At 36.4% G+C, this 19,465-nt stretch overlaps 1 protein-coding gene across 4 annotated transcripts in view; it reads left to right on the top strand.

The window, feature by feature from the left end:
• The window catches only part of aasdh (aminoadipate-semialdehyde dehydrogenase), a 38,508-nt gene that overhangs the window by 17,002 nt on the left and 2,041 nt on the right, over window positions 1-19,465 (top strand). For all 4 annotated transcript variants that reach the window (XM_039750893.1, XM_039750892.1, XM_039750895.1 and 1 more), the window contains 5 exons: window positions 1,433-1,631; window positions 5,857-5,975; window positions 8,525-9,317; window positions 12,164-12,327; window positions 16,345-16,467. In XM_039750893.1, the coding sequence (XP_039606827.1) occupies window positions 1,433-1,631; window positions 5,857-5,975; window positions 8,525-9,317; window positions 12,164-12,327; window positions 16,345-16,467 (1,398 nt within the window). The remainder of the gene's footprint in view (window positions 1-1,432; window positions 1,632-5,856; window positions 5,976-8,524; window positions 9,318-12,163; window positions 12,328-16,344; window positions 16,468-19,465) is intronic.

Below are 19,465 nucleotides of genomic sequence, written 5' to 3'. Positions count from 1 at the left end.
TAGAGATTAGCTAATGAATATCACTGGCTTCACAAACAATGTTAGAACAGTCCAGTGCAGAGTTCATGTTTTGTTATTGTATTTGGCTAAGTAAACAGCCCGATTGGAGCATTTTAATCAGATTGTAGTCTTAGTAATTTTTAATGGAACGTTGTAATGTAACCATGATAAGAATACTACCTTGTTATCTTAGATTTACTCAGTATTTCTAAGGTCCTATTAGAAATTGTTACTTTAGCTGTACACAATTGACATTGAACTTAGATGCAGTATAGTTTCATGCAATATTCTGTTTTATTATCTTTTTGTTTGATTGTTGTAATTTGGTGTGTTCCTAAGAAATGTAATGATTTACATCATGAGATACAAGCTAATAATAAACAAGAATGATTGAATCCAGTTTTCGAAATATTAAAATGTGTGCTTCAGTTTAAATTTTTAAAGTTTAAGTATTCTCGATTATAACAGAAATTTGTAATTTCTGATAGAAGCTGATAGAGGGATGTATATTCATCTATCCATCCATTATCCAACCCGCTATATCCTAACTACAGGGTCACGGGGGTCTGCTGGAGCCAACCCCAACCAATACAGGGCACAAGGCAGGAACCAATCCTGGGCAGGGTGCCAACCCACCGCAGGACACACACAAACACACCCACACACCAAGCACATACTAGGGACAATTTAGAATCACCAATGCACCTAACCTGCATGTCTTTGGACTGTGGGAGGAAACTCACGCAGACACAGGGAGAACATGCAGAGTCCACGCAGGGAGGACCTGGGAAGTGAACCTGGGTCTCCTAACTGCAAGGCAGCAGTGCTACCCACTGTGCCACCGAGCCGCCCGGGCTGCATATTCATATTTATTGACCTTGAAATTGTCTAAAACAGTACCACATATGCTTACTGTATGTTTAAAATTTGTCAGATGTTTTAAATGCCAATTTAAGTCTACAGCATAGTTAGGTATAAAGGTAATTCCTTTATTCAGTGTGCCTTAAAACTAGGCAGAAAAATACTGCAGACAAAACTAATGTCATGTTGCATAAAAAATATACATATATATTTATAATGTGGTGCCACAAAGCACTTAAAACATTCTGGTTCACTCTTTCTCTTTCTTCCTACCAAATGACAGCTTGTCCCCGGCTCAAGCCGTGGTCACTTTATATCACCAGATCACCTGTGACAGTTCATGTTCATGTCCCAAAGCCTTGAATTGTCTTTATGCTGTAAATGCATTCTGCCTCACAAGTGCAGCCACACAGTTTTTCTTTATGAAAGAAAACAGAGTGGATTTCTTTTCTTCAAAATGTTCTGGGCATATCTCAAGCAGTTCTCATTGAAGAGTGTACAGAATAAATACAATATGCATAGATTGAAATAATAAAAATTATTTTTCTTTCTTTTTTTTTTCCTTCTATAGACAGTTGAAAATCTGAGTCTGGTAGATGCTTGTGCTTTGACATACTACAAAGAGCAAAAATTAATCCTTTTCATTGTAGCTGCTTCACAGCAAGCTGATGTTGGCAAAGAAGTTTACAGGGACCTGCTGAAACATCTTCCGACTCATGCCGTTCCTGATGAAGTTATTTTAGTTAAGAGTTTACCCTTTACAGCACATGGTAATTACTGTTATACTTACTGATATTTGGAGTGCAAAGAGAAAGTAGTATAATAAATGTTAAATACATGGCTTTCCTTTCTTATCAGTTATTCAGGTTTAGTTTTTGTTTCCAAAAGGGAAATTTATACACAATAAAGTGTTTGTGTGAAAATTGTGAAATGCCCAAGTTATCAGGTTTAGAGCATTTACTGAAAGACTGTTTTATTTGAAATATTATTGAAGTCCAATAAACTGTTTAAATGGGTTGAAGAATGAGCAGTAAGACTGTAATGGTAGACATTGCTAAAGGAAAAACAAGAAGAAACAAGCATAACTCCATTTCATAAATTCAGTTTAATGCAAATTATAATGAAAATACTACATTTCAGTGAAATACTGCAGTGCAGATCGTAAAACAAAAATCATTTTAAGATTGAAACAGTAGTGTGTTACTGATATATGTATGTTTGTCTTTACTTGTTTTTGATGCTCAGTTTTAACTCCTCTGTATGTTCTCACATTTTGTGTTTTTTTTTTTGATTCTTTGGTCTTTATGTTGATATTCTAGTGTCTGATTTCAAGGGGTGTCTTCAGTTAGCTGTCTGTCTAATTTTAGTCACTTAAAGGGGTGGTCTTCTAACATACAGTAATACCACCAAAACCAAGCTTTTCGTACTTTCAGTCATCATTGTATATTTGTACATCCATGCTTATGAAAAAAGTGTCAGCTGGTGGTTAATATCATTTTGCATTGGAAAAGAAGTAATATTTATCAAGCAAAGGTGGGTTACTGTAGTTTGTTTTTACAGAATTACATCTATACTTTTGACATTATGCACCACTGTTAAGTCCCTTTAGCTCAGCTGTAATTGTAATTATGTTATCCAGGATTAGTCTACAAGCTACGGTTCCTTACCAAACATAGCAAGTGGTAGTTTGTCATTAAATGGAACATATTTCTACTGTATTTGAGTACTGTTAACCAAAAAAGTATCACAGTTTTAAAATAAGTAACAAAAAACATGGTTTCTTAAATTCTCATCCACACGTATCAGTCCCAGAATGAATATATAATAGTGTGTGTGTGTGTATGTGTGTATATATATATATATATATATATGTGTATATATATATATATATATATATATATATATATATATATATATATATATATATATATATATATATATATATATATATATATATATATATGTCACCGATTCTGTTCTTAAGTTTTATGGACAGAATTTCTAGGCGCAGCCAAGGAGCGGAGGGGGTCTGGTTTGGTTACCTCATGACTTGTTTCTGTTGGCTTCATTGGGCAGTGACCTCCAGCTCTCACTGGAGCGGTTCGCAGTCGAGTATGAAGCGGTGGGGATGACAGTCACCACCTCTAAATCTGAGGCCATGGTTCTCGGCCGGAAAAGGGTGGAATGCTCTCTCCAGGTTGGGAACACATTACTGCCTCAAGTGGAGGAGTTCAAGTATCTCTGGTGGTGTTCACGAGGGAGTGAAGAATGGAGCGGGAGGTTGACAGACAGATCGGTGCGGCATCCACAGTAATGTGGGCTCTGCATCGGCCCATCATGGTGAAGAGAGAGGCGGTTGATTTACCAGTCGATCTACGTTCCTACCCTCACCTCTGGCCACGAGCTTTGGGTAGTGACCAAAAGAGCAAGATCGCAGATACAAGCAGCTGAAATTAGTTTTCTCCTCAGGGTGGCTGGACTTTCCCTTAGAGAGAGGGTGAGGAGTTCAGTTATCCATGAGAGACTCTGAGTAGAGTCGCTGCTCCTCCGCATTGAGAGGAGTCAGTTGAGGTGGTTCGGGCATCTGGTCAGGATGCCTCCCTGGGGGGGGTGTTCCAGGCATGCCCCACTGGGAGAAAGCCACAGGGCAGACCCAGGACACACAGGAGGGATTATATCTCCCGGCTGGCCTAGGAACGCCTTGGGGGGTCTTCCCAGAGGAGCTGGAGGAGGTGGCCGGGGGGAGGGAGGTCTGGGTTTCCCTGCTTATGCTGCTCCCCCCGTGACCCGACCTCGGATAAGTGGTGGATAACGGATGGATATTTATTAATTTGTCAATTTTAAGATCATGTGTAGACTTCTCAATATAAAAAGAAAGTACAAAAAAGATGATTTGTCCAGTTTATTTAAATACAATTTGATATTCAATAAATGTCATGAGCATGTCTCTCTAGAATATTATCAGTTACAGTGCATGTAATCTGAATTTGGTTCACACGGATTTTTGAAAATCCATTTAAGGTGAGTTTCACTTGTTGTTTATATTGTTCTTTTCTTATGCCTTTATTATTAAACTGGTAAATTTCACCCCTGAAAAATAAATAAACATCATAGGAGAACTGTATTTAATTTAGTACAAGTTTAGTAGCTGTGAGCTTACATTTTATATACGAGAGGGATACAAAAAACAGGCAATAACAATAGATATTCATCTTTTTCATTTAGATTTATTGAATTCAAACTTTACTGCACTGTCAATACACATCAGTTAGGCATATAGTACTGTGCAAGAGCCTTTGGCACATATGGAGAAAACCATGCTTTTAAAGTGAGAATGCTTTCAAAAATAATGGCCTAAATACTTTTTTTTAATCAAACTTATTAGAAAATGCAGTAAACATGAAAAAAAATCATAAATCAGCCTTTGAAGCAACCTTAAAACCTGTAGCAATTCTCTAGAGTTCACTTGCATGAAGTTGGAGAACTTGGCACAAATCCACTGCAGACTTTGGCTGTCTTACTTGACAGTCTGGGATTGCTTGCAGAGACAGAAGCTTGATGATGTTGAGATCAGGGCTTTGTATGAACCATACAGATAATCAGAAAAGTACATCAATGTAAGCTTTAAACATCATAGATATAATATTGTACAAACCTCCAAAAAGGCATAGATTGTAAAATATCCTGTTATTATGTTAGAATTGTCATTTAAACAAAGGCAACCCAAGTGAAAAAGCAAAATGTCTATATATCAGGTTTAAAATGCTAGACATCTCAATTTTACCATGAGGTACACTGTGTTGTCGCGTCTGGTCTGGTCTGGTAGGCTACTTCACAGCTTATTTAGCAGCCCTGATTATTTACAGACTAATGCTTTGGTTGAAATGTCAAAAGACTACAGACAGACATACCATTCCCTACCATCTAATTGCTTCCCCTAGTAACTTGACAGTTCCTCAGTAATAAACATTTTTTTTTGTAAAGTGCCTTTAAGGACATGAAAAAACTAAATTTGTACTTCTACCTGATATATATCTTTACTTTTGCCCAATACAGCAGAATATTCATTCGACTATTTATCTGGCATCTAACAGGACTCCCTAATAAGTAGCCTACTGTCTTTGTTTTGGAACCTGAGTGGTTGCATGCTCAAATAATTCCAACAGGTCACTTATAAGTAATGGGTTTCATTTTATGTCTTTACACCATATATGTCAGACTTAGTTGAAAGGTGACTTTCTTAATCCACCTTTTATATCTTTACATTTTACATTTGTACAACATTCTTCAGTAGACTTTGGCATACAAGTAGGATACTATTATTTTTACCATATGCCATTGTGAACATGTCACGTTTTTCAACATGTGTCACATCATGGGGTTTCAAAACAGCTGCCTCTGTAGACATGTTCAGTCACTGAGATTTAACTGAAGTAGCTGTTTGCTTCCTCTTTAGACCTCTAGACAGTTGCATTTCAGGGTGCTTTACCAAGTTGGGTTAAATCTCTCTCTTTATACATTTTGTCAGATAGTGTAATTAGGCTAATACAGTGTGACAGAGATACTGCAGTGTGCTTGCATATTGACATTATTGATAATTGCCTTTGTTTATTTGTGACTTTCATTAGTCAGAGTTTGGAATTCATTTTTAACTGACTAGTAAATACTATTCTGACTCTGCTTTAGAAATTGTAAATTTTAGGATCAGCAACTTTTGAAGTAATGTTTTGATTAATAGTTAAATCATAAAATATTGCATTTTTTATTCACATTATGTTTTGCTCTGTTCTTATATACTGTATGCACACATCTTAGAGAGAGTATTAATAATGAATTGTTGTTGACATGAGTACGAAGAGCTCTTTATAGATAATACAATTTTCTATAATTAAGGTAAATGATTTAAAGTCCTTTTTTGATTAATGCAGCAGTTTTTATGAACAAAGTGATTTCTGTTATCAAAATATTATTTAATCTTGTGCATTATATATTTAGGAAAGATTGACACAAAGGATCTCATTGCTCTTTATGAATCTAAAATAAGAGCAGCTGAGGCTCATACTGAAGTTAAAGGGGAAAATGAACTATGGGAAAGTCTACAAACGCTATGGAAGGTAAGAATGTGCACATCTTTAAGTAGTTGGGCTGTGTTTATTGGGATTTTAGTACATTTTTCTACATTGCATTTATTGAGTGCATACATTCACAGTAAACTGTTAAATAAAATTTTGGTAGCCATTTAGTACAAAAGGACTTTCATGTTGTAATTTGATACATTTTGCAGGAACTTGACATATTCACATTTAACTTTTTAGTGTGCAGTTGTGAATTACTGATATAGAGAACGAGGTTATTCTATTACTTTGTCAGCAGAAAATAATTATAAAGAAGTGAGGCACTGTTGGCTGTGTTTTAGTCTGTATTCCAAAATCGGAGTCTTAATAAGTCCTAATAATTAGCTCCTTCTTTGCATTACTCTTATCAGGTTATTTGGTCAGAAGCAGATTATAAAGCTCAAATAAATTGCATTTTTCCCCAGGCGCAGTAGACTATGACTAAGAGGAGTTTAAATCTTTTAACAATTAACAGATCAAAAAGCTATTCATTCTCTTTCTAAAGCTGATTTTTCACTTTTACGACCCACAGATAATAGAAACCTAGTAGCACAGAATACAAGGTAAAGAAACATAATGCCTTCTGTTCGATTCCAGTCAGTCTTAGGATACATCTCCTCCAACTGATTACATCACACTTACTTTCAGTTGCGTTTTGACCTATCATATACATCTTTGACATGTTGAAGAAAACCCAAATGCCTGGAGAAAAATCATGTGAACACAGAAAGAACAGGCCAGGAATTGAATCCCGCTGGATTGTAGTAGAGCTAGTCAGTATACTGTAAACTGACATCTGAAAATAATTAATAATTTGAAGTGTTAGAAACATGTAGGAAATCTCATAGACTTAATGAAAGTAAGTAATGAAAGAAGTAATAAAAATGTTCCAAGCCATGAAAGATTAATGGGCAGTAGATATGTCATAATACCAGAAGTTTTGTATTTGATACCAAAACCAGTGAAATTTTACAATAATCAATACCTTTCAATACCAAAGCAAAAACAGAAATCCAATTCAATTTGTTTTTATTAAAATACCTCTATTAAAGTGAACAATATTGTACATTTTTCTGTAATGCAACATTAAATATATAAATAATAACAGTAACCAGCATTAAAATAAATTTATATCCATCAAGAAGTTACTCAAGTATCATTTAAGTAAATAAATGTTGGCATTCATAAATATCAAATACAATGTAGAATTTCAAATTTAATGTGTGGCTGAGATGGGGATCTGTTAGAGAATTATTTGAAGGTAACTGTAGTTAGTATTTTTGGCTTGAAGTGCACATTAAAATATATAAACATTAGTTTTAAGAAATTTCATGAAGAACTACTGAAATGGTTAAATACACACAAGATAAGTATGTACCAGAGGAAGGTTGATGATGTCTTATATAAAATGTACATTGATATCCGCAGATGTCCTGTAAACACCAAGATTGGACAGTTGTTATATATACACACACATTTCAAGGGTGATGACTAAATCCATAGGATAGTAGGTATCGAACATGAACATCTATCCTTTGTGTCTTTGATCGTTCTGTAACAGACTGCTGTGAAGGATGCTCCCTATTCAGTTTTTACTGAAGAGTAAATGATGCAATGGATAAGCCTTTCACCTGCCAGATTATTTTATCAAACTTGTGCTGGTAGAGGATAAGTTTTTCTTTAATTAATGTGTTTGATTTCTACCTTAGGCCTCCATAGTGTAACAACAGATTGAGGGTTTATAATCTGGGGGTGGGGGTTTTCAGCATAAGGTTTATAAAGAATGATATCCTCCTGAGCTACCTGATTTATTTTAGCTTGTGCACATTCTAAATGTATTCCCTGAAATCTCCTGTCCATTTACCGAAAATCTGAAAAATAGCACTTAAATCAAATGCTAAACATAAGAATTTTACCATTATATACACTTTGTTGAATTTGTGAATTCCAAGATATTGCAGGATAATCCCTTTTTAAACTTGTAGTGTTTTAATTTTCCAAATCTGTCCCTACATTTTTTTTTTCCTTTTGTCCCAACTTCAAAGCTTCTTGTGGGAAATCAAACTTGGCAGTTTTACGTGAATTCTTTTTTTCAGAACTCTTATTAAACATTTATTTATATTTGTTTTGCAGTTTTCAAGGTTTCTTATATGAGAGACCAGACTTTAAAATTGCTTATGCCTGTGTACAAATCCAGAATTAGAAAACTGCTTGGGCTGTTGCCTATACTCAATAAAATATTTATAACTGTGACACAGCATTCAATTCTTCAACATGCCATTCAAATATATGATGTGTGCGTTTACTTATGGGCTATACAAATGAACATTAGTTTGCTTTCAAAAACCAAATGAATGATTCATGTTTAGGAGTGAAGTACAGTATGCTGTCTCACTTGTCCCATTAACTGTGTGTTTCAGCAATTATGCGTTCCTGTTAACACAGTACATTTTTACATTTGCAAATTTAGCATATTTTCCATAATATTGTATATTTTTATATGTTGAAAAAAATACTAGTAAAAGATTTTTTTTTTCTTCCACTTTCAGGATATACTTGACCTTCCAACAGATGCGGTCATTGCTGCAGAATCTCTCTTTGTATTCAGTGGTGGGGATTCATTTAAGTCTCTGAGGCTTTTAGAAGGAATTGAAATGTTAACTAGAAGAAAGATACCAGAATTACTAGAAATTATCTTAAATTGCTCCTTTATTGAGCTCTATAACCACATTATTGCAATGATATTCCCATATAAAAATATGGAAAAAAGGAACTCCTGTTTGAAAAGGAAATTTACAGAATCTTCAGAAACTGAAAATCCTCATACCAAATATATTCCACTTTATCTGGAAAATCGAGTTTTGAACTTTACCGCTGTACACAGGGGTAGTCATTTCCTTTCATGTAATGTTGATGTACCTAAAACCAGTACAAGCTCCATGTCTCATTACGATTCACATGACTCCTTCAGACCACCTTCTGAAGATTCTCCTCTGAACACTCCTGTAGTGATACATTTAAAAGACAGAGAAGGTGGTTTGGATCAAGCAATGAACAACTCTGTATCTGAGATCAGTTGGGTGTCCAAGAACACAGCTGACACAGGATGTTTCATGCTTAAATTAAGATGGATGTTAGACACAGGCAAGTGTGTTGATGCGTCCCCTCTCCTGCTGATCACTGAAACTGAAAATCTGTGCCAGACTGTCTACATTGGTTCACATTCCCATAGAATGCAGGCAATAGACATGTACTCTGGAAAAATTAAGTGGGAACGCCTTCTTGGAGACAGAATTGAATCATCTGCTACTGTGACAAAATGTGGACGCTTCATCGTTGTTGGTTAGTTTATCTGTTTATCTGTTTCGTCTATTCATATAAGGCAGTCACTCAACAACCTTTACAATAATCAAAGAATCTTTTAATGAATTAAGGATCATTTTCTACATTTCCTGATGCTTTAATTCTTCATACATTTTGTTTCTTTAAGCCACCTGGATTGGAATGGCTCTTTAACTTTATTAAAGGTAATCCATATTGGATACTCTTTAAGTTTTACAGTGGCAGTTTACGGCTTACTTTTGTACCATTTCAGGTTATTCATATGACTTGAACTGCTTAAATTTCAATAAAATCTGGATAAATGGTGGGGTTCTAAAACTTTTGGCCGGTATTGTAATTTGTATTTCTCTTTGGAAATATTCTTGTTCTATGCTCATTTCAGCAAACTTACTCCTGTGTTGGAGTGGATATGACAGGTTTATCAGTGTTAGGGCTGTAAAAGATTTGTGTAAATCAATTGCCATTCATCATTTTGCCACTAAAATAAATGTGGTTAATATTAATCATGGCTATAGTGGATTTCTAGAATTTTCTGGACCACCTAACTTTGTGGGTGTGGTACAAGGGAAAAGCTTAAATTATCAATAATTCGACTGATGGTGTCCATAACACGTTTTTAAATACTAAAGAGATGTGTCTTTTAAAATATGCTGCCTTATTGTTCACAGTTTTCCTATTAACCTCAAAATGTTGATGCAGGACTCCGTGCCACTTAGTTTAGTTGCCTTATCATTCTCCACCTATACGTTGTATCATTCCAAATGCTTTACTTTCCATGTGCCACCAGGCATTTTAGCATGTATAGGAAGTACTGGCAATGGACTTAAAGCCTGACATACTTTTTTTGCCATTAAATCCTACTGAGAATAGATTGGTTGTGCTTACATTTTATAGGAAGTACTGATATTTATAAATTAAATTCCTATTGACAAAGCCAATATATTGATTACTGAAAATGAGACTGATATGAGTCAGCACTTTAAATAGTAAAATGAAAAGCAATTTCCCTTTTAAAGCATCCATAAATTGGTTTGTTGTGTAAAAAGTGCAAGGTGGCACCTGAAGGAAGACCAAGGTAAAAATACCAGATAGAGAAACATAGGATTTGCCATCTCCAGTACCACCAAAACTGACAGGAAATACAATACAATACAATTTATTTTTGCATAGCCAAACATCGCACAAGAAGTGCTGCAATGGACCTTAACAGGCCCTGCCTCTTGTCAGCGCCCAGACTCGATTCTTTAAGAAGACAAGGAAAAACTCCCAAAAAAAACCCCTTGTAGGCAAAAAATGGAAGAAACCTTGGGAATGGAAGTTCAAAGAGAGACCCCTTTCTGGGTAGGTTGGGAGTGCAGTGGGGGTCAATACAATACAATACACAGAACAAAACGCAAGTATTCCTCAATACAGTATAATAGTAGAATTTGCCAGTAGATGATATCACATAATACGATTTTGGATTTACACACAGTGTGGATATACTGTGCTTGGAATGAAATCTGATTTTTTTTTCGACATCGAACAACAGTTAAAGGATTTTGTGCTAATGAGCCTAACTGCATGTTGCACTGCTATTAAGTGTGTTATCAATCCTAGGGCCTCACTACCACTGGTTCACTCTGCTTTACGCACTCCACACACTTTGTTGAAGTGATAAAGCCAGAGAGTTAAGAATAAATATGTTTCATCCCTTGCATGCAAAATTAGAAATTGCATACATAACATTCAACGCTAGTCTCATGAATGTTTTGAACTAATTTATCTAATCACATGATGAGTAGTAATTATGAACTGCTATCAAAAATGCAACCTGTATCCTAGAAATATGTTAAATGGATCTGACAAAACCTGTCGCAAAAAAATAAGTAGGAATGTATGGAACCTCAGCAGGAGGCATTTAGAATAAGTGGGCATAGAATCTTGCCAGAAAGCCTTTCCAAAGTGATGTTCCTAAATTTCAGAATTTTAAAATTGCACAGCAGTACTTGTACCCTTCAAATAGCAGTTGCACCCCGGTTTACTTAATGTTTGATATAGTTGGTATCATGCTTTTGTTTAACTCCAGCTGACATAAGGAGTTTAAATTTGTTTTAATCTCTAGAGGATTGGCAGGTCTCTCAATTGTCCAGTCATGTTCCATATACTGTATGGATATGAAACAAACAGGTGAAGAATGGGACATCCCTATGGGAGGACTGTGCTAAAGCACAGTAAATTTCCAGTGCCTGTAATCCTTTTGGTGGGTGGAGGCTACCAGCCAGGTTTGGCCAAAATACATTGTCTTGATTGTTGGAGTCCTGCTGTAACAAATTTCTCCTTTCTCGTTAGCAAGAAGTGACCTCTCTCGATATTGTAAACTGTTACAAAGTGCAGTGGTTTATTTTTTTTCTCTTTGAAAAGCTACAACATTTTACTGTGTAATCATCAGCTTTAAGCTGTATGCAAGTGACCAATATTATAAATAATTGTATCATATTTAAAGAGAACGAGAAAATGATTTTCTGCATCGACTGTATACCCTGCTTGTCTCCTTTACTGTTTGCAAAACCTGTGTTTCAATACAGACCGAGCTGCAAATCTGCATGGGATTGGACATAATTGACTGTATTCTTGTATTGTGTGGAGACCTGATCTGAAAGCAACCCACTGTGGTTGTGCTGTGGCAGGAGGTGGTGGATTCACTGACTTGCCTGAAATTCTCTTTGACCCCACAGTGTTTTTATAAACCAAATACCAACAGAACTTTAGGAGGCAGTGTGTCTGTGATTATCTTTATTTATAGTTAAAAAAACACAAGTTTTATTATAATATCTTTTAATATTTTTGTTTGTTTTATCTTTCAGGGTGTTATGATGGCTTTGTTTACTTCCTCGCAGTCACCACTGGAGAAATATTTTGGATGTTTGCCACTGGGGATGCAGTCAAAAGTTGTGCCGCAGTGGAACCTTCATCTGGCTTGGTGTTTGTTGGGTCACACGATCATCATATTTATGCTTTAGACTGTGAGGTAATACAGTATATAATAATAACAGCACAGATGTTTACAGGTACAACATTCTGTGTTTGAATTCCAAGTCCAGTCATTGTTCGGCTTGGAGTTTTCATGTTATTCCTGTCTGCATGGGTTTTCCTCCTATAAAATGGCATTCAGATGGTCCCAAAGTTTGTGTGTGCTTCTCATGTGTTGATCGGACAAAATCCACCCCCTCACTTAAAGATTAGATATAGTGGGTTTGTAAAGATATGTATTGTGCAAAAATAATTCCATAGTGTCCTTTTAGATTAGAAGACATAAAACCAGATATACAGATATACATTTTTTTCCATTGGAGAGCATAAACTCTGAACCAGGGGGACTTGGTTGCTACTGCTGTGTGCAGGTTTTGTTTGCAGGTTATTTGTTTGATTAGATAAAGACACCTTCAGCAAGGTGTCCATATTACAGTCTTAGTTTTGAAAGGCAAGATAGAATCGTGGAGTCCATGTCCAAGTTTTTATAGTTTGTATATTTGCTGCCCAGTAATAAAATTGAAAGTTAGGTAGAGCCATGCAGCCTTCCACCTTAGGTCTTTGTAGGGTCATTCATTGGATACATGGATGTTTTGAATTCTAAATAAATGAGGTTAGGGTTGAATCTAATTTCTCAAAAAAGATTTATTGATGTATATTGGAATATTTTGAAATAAAAAGAGAAGCTTAGGAAGGATATTGTTCTTAACAATGTTTATTCTTCCAGCTTGAGTGAGATGAATGGTTGACCATCTATGCAAGTCTTGCTTAATTTATTTCCATACAGATGGCAAAATTTTGTTGATAAAAGAGATTTGTGTTTACTTGTGATATTTACCCCTAGGTGTTTAAACTGATCTGCAATGATAAAAGGGAAGGTGTCCAATCTGATATTGAGAATTCACTGGAAAGAGCATACTTTTATTCAAATCAATTCTGAGACCAGAAATCTTTTGGCATTCTATTAGTGCTGGCACAGAATTTTGTGGATCTGATATATACAGTATGATCAGAATCGTGGAGTCAAATATATTAAGGAACATTTCTCAGTTTAGCAGCAGTGTCTCGTGAGTAAGCACTGACCCTGATATGCAAAAGAAAGGTTATGCCAGATAAGTGATAAAAGAATTGCCAGGCCACTCATGAGGCTCTCTTTCGGTTAAAGAATTACTAATTATAGTTTATTAAAGATAACCAAGGTACTCGTTACAATAGCATATTGTTACAATATATACATTTTAATGTAATTTTCTTTCCTTATTAAACCTCACTTTTTCAACTGATGGTTTGTTTTTCATGAAAATGGTGTCATAGGGTTAACCTTCCCAAGTGAATGTGGTTGTGAAGTAATTGTTCCCACAATTAACTTGCTGTTTTTGTGCTGGTGGGAGGACAGATTTAGGGGCCATTCTTCCACTTTTTCATGGTTGCTTTTAGGGAATCCATTCCCGGGAATTTGGGAATCCCGCATGTCATTCCCGGGAATCCCAGGCTCCCAGGGATGACACAGTGCACGGGCATCTCACATGTGAATGGTTTTAGAACGACCAACACTTATTTTTAATAAAATTACTGCAATATGTTGACACCAATAAAAGACTAACCTTATCTACAAGCAGTTCATGCTGTCATACAATTACATGTATCTAGTTAGTTGCGGTAATAAGAGCGTAGAAAGCACAACGTGTCCAGCGTGCGGTCGTCCAGGTGAGAGCGCACCTTTGTGCAGAATACGCCAGCCACTGAGAAAGCACGCTCTGCCTTCACTGAAGTAGGCAGCACAGTCATCAGATACTGATACACTTATTCTAAACGCCCGCGCCTGCCGTTGCTCTGAAACGCCAGCATTTCATCTTTTACTGATGCATCCAGTTTCTTGTCATCATTCTGTGATGGCAAGTTTCTTGGCACAGATAATGCAGATGCAACAGACTGACGCATTGCAGTTTCAAGTTGCTGTTCAAAGCTGTTGTCTGACAGACGTCAATGAAGTCTGTCCCATCCCAGCATTCGTGAGCTGCAGGGTGCAGACTCCTTCCGGTCCACTGTGCTCAGTCTTAGTGGGAGCCGGGAGACTAACTGTTGCTGGTCTGTTGTTGACTGAATTAATCGGTACTACACCGTGGGCCAAAAAACCGTGACACTTAATTATTTTCAACTCTCTTATTTCTTTATTGATTTTTACACTTTTACACGCTATGTATGCGTGTGACCCGACATTTGCGCGATAGACATATGAGCGCCGATTAAAACGCGCCGTCAAAATCACGCCGACAAAATCGCGAAAGTTTCATTAAATACGAGTGAATTACTAGTTTAAAGCATATATAATATTGTTTGTTTTAGAAGTCAATATTATGAGATGCAGCATGCCATCAGCACGGCACGCAGATAGTCCTTAAGATCACGCCCTGCATATGTAGGAAGAATTGCAGCAAGACGTCTTGATAGTTGAGCGTATTTAGACTTGCTGGCTGCCTGACTGCTGGTAATTCCGCTTTGTATACGACGCGTTATGCCAACCCTCGACTGAGTTATTTGTTCATGGCATGCCATCAGCAGTTATAACAGTTATAACCTAGCACATAATGTGTACATAATACGTACATACGCGTCCCACTCTCTTGGCCTCTCTCGCAATTTTATTTGTCGAAAACCAGTTAGCGGGTTTGTCAGTGCTCATTTGTCCATCGCGGTTTTGTCGGGGCGCATATGTCTATCGCGCTTTTGTCGGTGAACCATGTATGCGAGCTTGGCTGTTCCCGGGAATGCAGGAATGAGAAATGTCCGTGAATGGATTCCCCAGTTGCTTTGTTCTGCTGAGACTGTTCACTAGTGTCACCTGATCATATTCATGGTCATTCCAAGTACTCCTTGCAGTACTCTGCAGCACTGAATGGGACTAAATGTCTGAAGAGGGGCTACGCTGAGTGTGGATGACTGGCAATCTCAGTCTCAGTCATTCTCACAGCGAATGTTATGTTTCAGTCTACTATGTCCTGTGGGTTACACCTGTGTTTTTTTTCTCTCATTAAATTTTCAAATTCAAGAACACTTTATTAGTCTGGATGTACTTTTGAGAGAGAATGCAAATGTGTGTCATTTTTTTTTCCCCTTCTGTAATTTTTTTTTTCTTTTTTTTCCCTCCCATAATCTTGTTTTTCCTCAGTCTTGTCACTGAAGGGGATCCATATAAATGCCTGTTTTCTTTCCTATTTACATTTTTCTGCACAGTCTGCTCCCTTAATTGAATTGTAATTCAGATGAAAAGTAATGAACATACACATTAATGCACTATTGAAATAATTGTTTACCTTTATCACTCATTGTTGTCAGCATTTGAAAGAAACTTGTGAACCACTAATTTAGATTATTCTATTTTTGAATTATGTATGTTTTTGACGAGCAGGCTTGCAGATGGACCTTCAGCATTTTGTTAAAGCACTAAAAGCAGCACTACTGACAGAGCATACAAAGCAATTGAGTACTGTACTTCCTATTTTGGAACCTGGGTGCTTTTTCTTTTTTTTGTCACCATGGTTGGTGGTTAAGTGTAACAAAAGCTGTCAAAATGTGTTACAATTATTTATTTTTACTGTTTGATCACTCATGGGGCTTTGCTCAAGTTTGAGAATTAGAATATCTCCATGCATTATGTGTCCATATTGCAATAACTAATTATAAACTATGGAATCTCCATGTTTTTGTTATTGATTTAAAGTGCAGATTTCTCCTTGGTATGAAATTGGATGAAAGTGCATAGCTTTCAGTCTCAAGCAGGATTCTTTTCTGATATCGGAGCACATGAAATGACTTTGGCTATATAATGAAAATAAAATGCTAGAAACAACATTTGAATGTTGAACCTTCACACCTGATGATGTGTTGTGTTTGGCTTTTATTGAATTTTTTTAGGTTTTTTGCTTTACAAAGTTATTTCCCTTTGTGTTCATTGCTGATTTTTGAAAAAAAAAGCTTTAATAAAAGAAAATGCTTTATTGTTTTATTCTTTTAGAGTAAAAGCTGTGCATGGAAGCGACGTTGCAAAGGTGCAGTCTTCTCTACTCCATGCCTGAACGCCTCTCCTAGACAGCTTTATGTTGCAACTCTTGGATCACAGTTACTAGCCTTAAATCCTGTAAGTTTGAATTTGTGCACTCATTCAAGTATAATGACTAAATATATTTTACTGTGGTTTAAATTGAAATGCCTATATGTATAAATCAGTAGTGGAAAAGCTTGATCTTATCATTGTGCCACAAAATATTACAGGTAGAAAAACGCTTTCTGATACTTTGAAAGAGTCTGAAATAAAGAAGTATGACATAAAGCAGAGTGGGGAACAGAAAAAGCATGGTGTCTGACTAGCACCCACCTACAGACTCCAAACTCCAAAATATTTTACTTTCCGTATATACTCGCGTTTAAGTCGGGACTTCATTTTACCGTATAATTTCTGTTATTTTATAATGTCGGTCATTTAAGTTGAATGTGGAAAACTCACGCTATTGATCCAAGAGATTATGATATGCTAACTCCCAGAAACAGATCAATCTTTTTGTGTTCATCAGTTTTACGTATGCATATTTACTGTATTAGAAAAAACATTGTAACTGTTATTTTTTTACATTGAATGTATTACCGTATATATTCAAGTTTAAGTTCTCCTGCGGATAAGTATGGGCTTGATTTTACCATATAATTTCTGGTATTTCATAATGTTGGTCGTATAAGTTGAATGTGGAAAATTGACGCTGTTGGTCCAAGACATTATGATATGCTAACGCCCACCTGAGGGAGTAGTCATGGTGCACAGTGCCATTTTTTCTATGTATTGTGCCTACGTGACCACACCGTAATACCCAAACTATTCCGAAGCAACGTTTGCACTGATTTGTGTTTTTTGTATCTCACGCCCTCATACACCTTTATCGTAAGAGCATGTGTCATCTACGATGGAGAATTTGATCAGAAGAAAAAATGAAGTTGGTTTTAAATGAAAAGTCATTGAATTAGCAAAAGAAATTGGTAACTGCTCTGCTTCAACAAAATTCTATGCGTCTGAGAAGCTGGTGCAAGTTTGGAAGAGGCAAGAAGATGTAATAAAAAAGAAAAATTAAGTGTATTTTTGAACGGGCGTATAAGTCAAGGTCTGATTTTTTTTTTTTTTTTTGGGTTTCAAGAAACTGACTTATACGTGAGTATATATGGTAAATATGTGGATATTTTGTGGAATACAATTGCCCATTTAATTAAGGGCTTCATATGTGCAGCCAATATTGTGTAAATTAGATTTACAGCAGTGAATTATGTTTTTTTTTTTTGTGTGTGCGTTTGTGTATGTGCATAGTTCCTAGGAGGAATGAGCAAAACTAAACATTGATGTGGCTTAGGAGTGGGTGAAATGGCTAAAAATCCTTAGCGCATTGTAATTAAAAATTGTGACAGTTTAAATAGATACCAGTGTTTGGAATGAAACCTATTTTTATCAATTGTATTACTAATTAAATGTGCAGTCTGAGGTGTCTCTTAACTGTCGAAATGCTTGGTATTGCTCTGCTACTCAAATCCGATAGCAGGTGTTCACCTTTCTCTAACTGATAAAAGCACAGCTTCATACTTGCTAAAAAAACTGCCGACAAAATGTGACACAAGACATGTTTTTTTCCCTTCCCATCTTTCTGTTTGCATGGATGTACCAACTGTAGTGCACACTGGGTATTATTCTTGAAGGTGTAGGCTCACTTATTAACTTACTGTTCACACTGAAGTCTGTACAAGAAGACATTACCTTTAAGGCACTAATAAACCAACATAAAATCACATTACCCATTTCCTTTTGTGTGCACAGATTTACATGTTTTATGTTTAAATGTGTTTACAATATTTTTTTCTTTTATAATTTTTATCATACCAGCAAAACATTTTTTCCACTTTCAAAATCTATGCCAGAAGAAGAATGTCATGTCGTATACCAAATATACTCCTTAATCAGCCAGTCCTAATGTGCCATGTATATATAACAGTAGTGTGCTGAGAACAGAAGCACCAATAGGATGCACCAGATGTTGGCCACAGTCCAGACACCTTGCATCCAGTGGTGGATGTGCAGTCAGAAACAAACCACTTTGCAAAAAGGGCCATCAAAGTCTGTCAACATATGTACAGTACGACAGGCTAGAGTCAGGGAAATCAAAGGAGAAGGCCAGGCACATTAGAACATTGTTCCATCCAAGACTGTCTTTGTGTTTCTTTGCCGGCAGCAATTATGTTTTCTTGTTTTTCAAACCATGTGATAAATCCCATTTTCAGCTTAAGGGCTACAATCTGCCAAAAGTACCTCAAGTCAGTGGATCCTTAATTGTGAACAGTGCGGATTGAAGGTGTAATGGAGTGGCATACAATATTCATATTTTGTAAACAGTGTGACACCAGTAGGGGGCGTACCAGCCGGACACAGACGCAGAAGGCACACTTATAAAACACAAATGGTTTATTTTGATTTATTTCACTTGTGGATAACATCTTCCTTGTTCCCACGAGTACACAGCACAGTCCCAAGCACAAATACAGCACACTTGAACACAAATATTTTCCTTTCTCACTCTTTTCTTTTTCTCCTCCACTCCTCCTCTATAAGCTTTGTCCTCCACCACCGGACTCTGGCTCCCTGAGTCGTGTCTGCTGGCTGCTTTTATACGTTACCTGGAAGTGCTCCAGGTGCCTGATGACCTAGACCCATACTTTAACTGATCCTTGGTGAGATCAGATGGTCAAGTTATCCAAGTAGAATTTTGCATCGTCTGTGAATGAAGTCAGCAGGGGTCTTGCTGGGTCCACTCCCTAACACATTTTAGAGAGCAAATGAGAGAATCAATTCACTATTAGGTAAATATCCCAAATAAAGTGTACAACACACCAGCCATGAAATCCTGCTGAGGCTTACAAGAACCAGAAAAATATTTTGCTTGTTGTATCCTAACCTTTTACTAAAATATCAATAATGTAAGACAATCTACAGAATGTAATATAAGCACTGCTGTTGAGATCCCTTTACCAAGCATCATGTAACTGTGGTAAGAGACAGACTGAGACTATAACTGAATACAGTAAAGGAAAACTTAAATCGAAACAAA

The sequence above is a fragment of the Polypterus senegalus genome, chromosome 4, assembly GCF_016835505.1.
Source record: "Polypterus senegalus isolate Bchr_013 chromosome 4, ASM1683550v1, whole genome shotgun sequence".
NCBI lineage: Eukaryota > Metazoa > Chordata > Cladistia > Polypteriformes > Polypteridae > Polypterus > Polypterus senegalus.
This window is presented reverse-complemented; position numbering and strand designations above follow the sequence as displayed.